The following is a 7,188-nucleotide window of genomic DNA, read 5'->3' as shown; positions in this document are numbered from 1 at the left end:
TTAGAGATCAATTGTAGCTTTTATGTTAGTGAAGACAACAATATCAAGTGGTTAAATTGTGCCTCCTTTAATGGATATATAATATGTGTTTGCATGATTTCTTTGTAGATATCTCTTTCTTTCAAGATAAATGCATATGAACAATTGAAATATTTTATTCTTGGAAAAGATTGTAGGGACATGTGATGCATAACTCTGCTATTAAAAATTTCAACATTATATGTAAATTCAAAAACATACAAAATAAAACCATTCTTGATACATATAATACTTATAGTAAAGGCAATATTGTGTGAAGTCTTCATGTTTAGCTGTCTTGTTTCTACCTTTCTTATATAAACTTATTTCCTTCCCTTTGCTGCCATAGTATTCCATATTTAAGACACTTACCCATTTTGATTTAAAGTGTTTTACTTTCTCTTCAAGAAGAACCACCTCTGAATCCTGACACGGATCTGTTGTGTCTTCACACTATAGATGATGGGGTTCATAAGTGGTGGGAAGATGATGTAGATGTTGCCCATGAGGACCTGGACCACAGGAGAGAGGTGCTTCCCAAAGCGATGCACCATGGTGAGGCCAATGATTGGGATGTAGAAGACCAGGACGGCACAGATATGAGAAATGCAGGTCTGTAAGGACTTGAGCCGCTCTTCTCGGGATGCAATAGCCAAGACAGAATGCAGGATCAGCAAGTAGGATATGATAATTAACAAAGAATCAAAAAAAAGGGTACAAATCACCAGAGCCAAGGCATAGAAGCTGTTGAAGCGAATGTCAGAGCAGGCTAGTCTCAGCAGATCTTGGTGAAGGCAGAAAGAGTGAGAGAGGACATGGGAATGGCAGTAATGAAAAAACTTTAGGCGGATTATGGGCGCCACGATGAACACAAAGCTCCTAAATAAAATTCCCAGCCCAATTTTGATGATCCTGACATTAGTGAGTATAGATGTATACCTTAGAGGGTTACAGATAGCTGTAAAACGATCAAAGGCCATGGCGAGGAGGACTCCAGACTCCATGCCTGATAGACCATGAATGAAGAAGGTTTGAGCAATACAGGCATCCAGACTAATCTCCTGGCTGAGACCCCATAGAATTCCCAACACTGTGTGTACTGTACACAGCCCCATGCACAGGTCAGTGAGACCCAGCATGGCCAGGAAGTAGAACATGGGCTCATGCAGGCTTGGCTCTGTATGAATCACACGCAGCACCAAGCAGTTCCCTGAAAGTACCATGATATAAATGCAGGAGAAGGGGATAGAGAGCCAGGGATATTCTCCTTCTAGGCCAGGGAAGCCTGTTAGGAGAAAGGTTGAGGAGTTGGTATCATGTGCAGGAAAAGCATGCATTTAAAATTCGAAGTGTTATTTCTGTGGCTCAAAAATTATTTCCATTTGGTAGATCACTTTCATACAACTCTTTTTTTTCTTACAGGACAGATTTGAGCAAAGATGAGGGATCGTATAATATGAAGTTCTCTAGATTAGTTTACAAAGCCACATTTACTGTCGTTCACATCCTCTACCCAAGGACATCTCCACATTAAGAATCTTACTCTATTTCTGTCTAGCAAAAAATGAAAGTAAAGAAAATAAAATGTGATCTAAATAAATTTTCCCTTTTCTCAAGTAATTTAAGATTATGATAGAATTTGATTTCTGAGATTTATATTAACCTTCTATTGTCATTGTGAAAAGTAGTTATCTATCACCTTTTCAAATATGCTGAAATTCAGTCTGTTTCTTTTATCCTTGCTCAAATCTCAACTCAAAGATATATTTGCTTCTCTAGTCTCACAAAGATAGGTTATATCTTTTTAAGTTCTCACATCAAGAGAGAGCTATAGGGCTGTGATTTATATTATCAGAGAGGACACTATTGGGCATAACATTACTCCATATCCCCAGAGACATTCTGTTACTTCTTAAAGCGAAAGATGAAAGTAAACATCATCTGACTGCAATTGGGAATTATTTACAGACAGTGCATTTATTGTATGTGACAAACACATAACTCACTTGATGTGCTAATAAGCACATCCAGGCTTTACAGTTAGTAATGTGAGTTCAAAACAGTCTTAAGTAGTTTGCCAACATTATGCAGCTAATAAATAGTCAGTATTTGAATTCAGCAAGTCTGATTCTGTGCCCATGTTCTTAACTACTCTGCTGTCTTAGGTTATTGTATTCACTGGGACTTCCTGAGCTCACAGTCAGTCCTTGAATATTGAGCTGCATATTCTTCCAATATTCATTTGAAAGTGGCATTTTCCTTGCCTGCACCTCAAACCCATGCTAACACTTATGTGATAGGCGTATCTGTGGTGGATAACAGAATGTGGTTAATTATCATAGACTATAGAATGCTATAAACAGAATAAATAGTCACTTTATCCAGATAATCATTACTAGATTTGTAACTATAATGTTATGTCTTATTTCCCTTAAGAGAACTGGTATCTTCCCAACCATGAAAGAGAGTAGGGTCCAGAAATGATGACTCATACCTGTAATCCTAGCACTTTGGGAGGCTCTGGTTTGCAGATAGCTTGAGCCCAGGAGTGAGATATCAGCCTGGGCAACATAGTCAGCCTTTATCTCTACAAAAAACAAAAACAATAGCCAGGTGTGGTGGTACACGCCTATAGTCCCAGCTACTTAAGAGACTGAGGTGGGAGAATGTCTTGTCCCCTGAAGTTTGAGGCTGCAGTAAGCCAAAATCATGTGACTGCACGATAGAGCAAGACGTTGTCTAAAAGAAGAAGAGGAGGAGGAGGAGGAAGAGGAGGAGGAGCGGGAGGGGGAGGAGGAAGGAGAAAAGAAAAAGAAGAGGAGGAAGAGGAGGAGGAGGAGGAGAAAGGATAATTGTTTTTCTTCTTGATTTTTGTCTACACTTATCTCACCCTCAAAAGATGCCCACGCCATCAAAGACAATAAATATAATCCTGTTTGAAAGAAATAATATACATAGCCCTAATTCAATCCACTTCCTTATTCTATACTCTTAAAAACACTAAATAAATATTAACAATTATGATTGCCTATTACCACTTTTATTATTATTAAAGTATAATAAAATCATTGCAAAATATCAGATTCCAAATTCTGCTAATTGGTATAAGTAACAGAGGCAACAACTAATTTTTACCAATTAGCAGCATTTCTAATAAGAATAAAAATGGACATTATTTTAATTTTATTTTATTTGTTACAGCTTTCAGCACATAAAATTTATAATATAATTTATACAAACAGCTCTATAATTCATATGCAGTTTATCTCAAGTAAGGTATTCAGTATTCCCCAATTATCCACAGTGAATATGTTTCAAAACCTTCAGTGGATGTCTGGAACTGCTAATAGTATTTAGCCCCATATATCCTGTATATATATTCTATTTTTTTCCTATAGCATAGTTATCATAAAGTTTAATTAATGCATTAGAAAAAGATTAACAACAATAACTAGTAATAAAATAGAACACTTACAACAATATAATAAAAGTTATGTGAACATTCTTTCTCTCTCTCTCTTAAAATATTAATATCTTTATTGTACTCTACTCACCTATTTTCTGACCATGATTGACCATGGATACTGAAATCATGAAAAGCAAAACAACAGATACCATATATGCTTTATCTTTTGCTATCCTGCAAGTTATCTATTATATAACTTCATTTTCTCCTATTAACACATTCTCAGTGAAAAATAACATGTTAAAAGTAATAAAACTAGAAAAAATTCTAATATTTATTTTTATAATCATGTACTTCATTTTATTTTTTAGTTGGGAACATCCTTTACAAATCAATGTTGTAATTAAAAATCAAGCAACTAAATATGCAAACATCTATGAATCTCTTTAATGAATGATGTAAGATATCCTTGAAAACTATGTAATAAGAAGACTCAGATAAATGGTAGAATATACCACACTTATTATTGAATTTAAAGACACAATATTGTAAATAATATGATTTTCCCTATAAAGATATTCAGATTCAATGCAATCTCAATAAAAATTTCTGAAAGTCATTTTGTGGAAATTTTCAAGTAGCATTGAAAGTTTGTATGGAGATGTAAAGGTCCTGGAATACTCAAGGCTTTCCTGTAAAACAAAAACACTGAGGGATAAACACAACCAGATACAAGATTGATACTAAGTAGACGTCAGAACCACATTTGCTGTAGTTTGACTCAAGAATAAGCAAGTAGGCTAATGAATCAAAACAGACAATGTAAAATCAAACCGCTAATATAGAGACAGAGACAGTGTACTACTTTGAGGAAATGATTTTTTAAAGGAATGGTGATGAAAATAGCTCGTGTATATGAAAAAAGCAAAATGAATCTCAATCCCTCAATTGCACTATATACTAAAATTAATCCCAGAGGAACTTTAAATTATAATATAAAAGATAAAAAAATAAAGTCTTTAGAAAAAATGCTCAAGGGAATGTGGAGAAAAATGAACTCCTATATGCTGTTTGTGGGACTGTTAATTGGTATTGCCATTATGAAAAACAAAATGGAGTTTTCTGAAAAATCTAAAAGTAGAACTACCATATGAGACAGCCATCTCACTACAGGGTATATGTCCAAAGGAATAAAAAATCAGTATGTCAAAGAGATACCTGTACTCCTATGTTCACTGCAGCACCATTCACAACAGCTAAGACATCAACCTCTCCAGAAAGGATAAAGAAAATGTGGTATGCTATGTATACACAATGGAATACTATTCAGCTTTAACTAGGAAGAAAATCTTGTCATTTGCAACAACAGAGATAAAACTGAAAGACATTATGTTAAGTGAAATAAGTCAGGCATGCAAAGACAAATACTGCAGGATATCACTTATATGTGGAACACAAAAAAGTTGAACTCATAGGAATAGATAGTAGAATGGTAGTTACCAGAGCTGAGGAAGGTAGGCAGTGATGGGGAGATATTGGCAAAAGGGTACAGAATTTTAGTTAGACCAGAAGGGCAAGTTTTTGAGATCTATTGTACAGTATCTTGACTATAGTAAATGATAATGTATTATGTATATCATAACTGCTAAGAGAATAAATCTCAAATGTTATTACCACAAAAAATAAGTATGTGAGGTGATTTATATGTTAATTGGATTGATTGTATATATTAGTTCTATATTAGAACTTTTCATTAACTCAGTGCATCTAAAACTCAATGTATCTAGAACTGATTTTAATATATCTAATATGTTAATTAATGTTAATTACATTGATCATTGCATAATGTATACATATACAAAAATATCACATTGTACCTTATAAATATATACAACCATTATGTGAAATAAATTAAAAGTCAAATAATATACAGAACATGTGTCAGGGACATTTCTAAATATGTGCATTTATTTCTATGTGTAACCCTTTCAGACAGGTACTGTCACTACCTCATTTCATGCATAGGGAAAGTAAAGAGCATGGAGACTAATTTGCCAAATGTCACTGCCAAAGACTTTTGGCACTTTTGAATGCTACTGCCAAAGACTTCTCCAGCCTTCCTAACTCACCTAAGAGGAAATAAAAATCTAGTCAACAGATGTCAAGGCTTCAAGGAAATAGATTAGGAACACTGAAGTCAGGGAAGAGAACAGAGAAGGAGAGGGCACTATACAACCAGATAAATACTTGTGAAGGTAAAGACGTGAGCCAAAGGGCCACCAGAAGGCTGTTTAATTGGAAGATTATTGAGAGCTTTCCTTCTGCCATACCTTACCACCATGCAAACAGGGTTCCAGTATAATAGTGGATTATACTTGAAGGAACTGAGAAATAATCTTTAGGATGATTATAGTCACATGTTGCTTAACGATGAGGATATGTTCTGAGAAATGCATCCTTAGGCGATTTTGTCATTGTGTGACATCATAGAGTGTACTGACACAAACTGTGATGGTACAGTCTAATACATGTCTGGGCTATAGATTACTGCCTATTACTCCTTGGCTACAAACCTGTACAGCATGTTACTGTGCTGGATACTACAGGCAGTTTTAACACAATGTTAAGTATTTGTATATCTAAACAGAAAAGTTAAGAGTAAAAATATGATATTTTAGCACCACTGTCCTACAATACTGTAGGACCCACCCCCTAACAGGCCCTAGTGTGTGTTGTTCCCCTCCCTGTGTTCATGTGTTCTCATTATTCAGCTCCCACTTATAAGTCAGAACATGCGGTGTTTGGTTTCCTATCCCTGTGTCAGTTTGATGAGGAAAATGGCTTCCAGCTCCATCCATGTCCCTGCGAAGGACATGATCTCATTCCTGTTTATGGCTACATAGGATTCTATGGTGTATGTGTACCACATTTTCTTTAACCATTCTATCATTGATGGGCATTTGGGTTGATTCCATGTCTTTGCTGTTGTGAATAGTGTTGCAATGAACATATGTGTGCATATATCTTTGTAACTGAATGATTTATATTCCTATGGGTATACACCCATAGGAATATACACCCAGTAATATATACCCATATTCCTACGGGTATACACCCAGTAATGGGATTTCTGGGTCAAATGGTATTTCTTGTTCTGGGTCTTTGAGGAATTGCCACCCTGTATTCCACAATGGTTGAACTAATTTACATTCCCACCAACAGTGTAAAAGTGTTCCTATTTCTCCACAGCCTCACCAGCATCTGTTGTTTATTTACTTTTTAATAATCGCCATTCTGACCAGTGCATGATGGTATCTCATTGTGGTCTTGATTTGCATTTCTCCAATGATCAGTGATGTTGGGCTTTTTTTCATATGTTTTTTAGTCACATAAATGTCTTCTTTTGTGAAGTGTCTGTTCATGTCTTTGCCCACTTTTTAATGGGGTTATTTTTTTCTTATAAATTTATTTAAGTTCCTTGTAGATACTGGGTATCTACAATGCTTTGTCATAGACTGAAAGCATTTTCTTTCATCCTGTAGGTTGTCTCTACATTCTAATGACAGTTTCTTTTGCTGTACAGAAGCTCTTTAGTTTAACTAGATCCCATTTGTCAAGCTGTGCTGTTGTTGCAATTGCTCTTGACGTTTTTGTCATGAAATCTTTGTCTGTGCCTATGTCCTGAATGGTATTGCCTAGATTTTGTAGTTTTGGGGTTTACATTTAAGTCTAATTCATCTTGAGTTAATTTGTGTATAAGGTGT

At 35.3% G+C, this 7,188-nt stretch overlaps 1 protein-coding gene across 1 annotated transcript; it reads right to left on the bottom strand.

Moving 5' to 3' along the window:
* Positions 1-396: 396 nt before the first annotated feature.
* Positions 397-3,597, bottom strand: LOC100454959 (olfactory receptor 51V1-like). The gene is made up of 3 exons (XM_054525491.1): positions 3,573-3,597; positions 2,936-3,008; positions 397-1,347 (listed from the first exon to the last, which is right to left on the bottom strand). Exons 1-3 carry the CDS (start codon positions 3,595-3,597, stop codon positions 411-413), a joined length of 1,035 nt encoding a protein of 344 aa, XP_054381466.1. The 3' UTR covers positions 397-410.
* Positions 3,598-7,188: the final 3,591 nt, after the last annotated feature.

The sequence above is a fragment of the Pongo abelii genome, chromosome 9, assembly GCF_028885655.2.
Source record: "Pongo abelii isolate AG06213 chromosome 9, NHGRI_mPonAbe1-v2.0_pri, whole genome shotgun sequence".
Lineage (NCBI taxonomy): Eukaryota > Metazoa > Chordata > Mammalia > Primates > Hominidae > Pongo > Pongo abelii.
The sequence above is the reverse complement of the archived record's forward strand: the minus strand, read 5'-3'. Positions and strand labels throughout refer to the sequence as shown.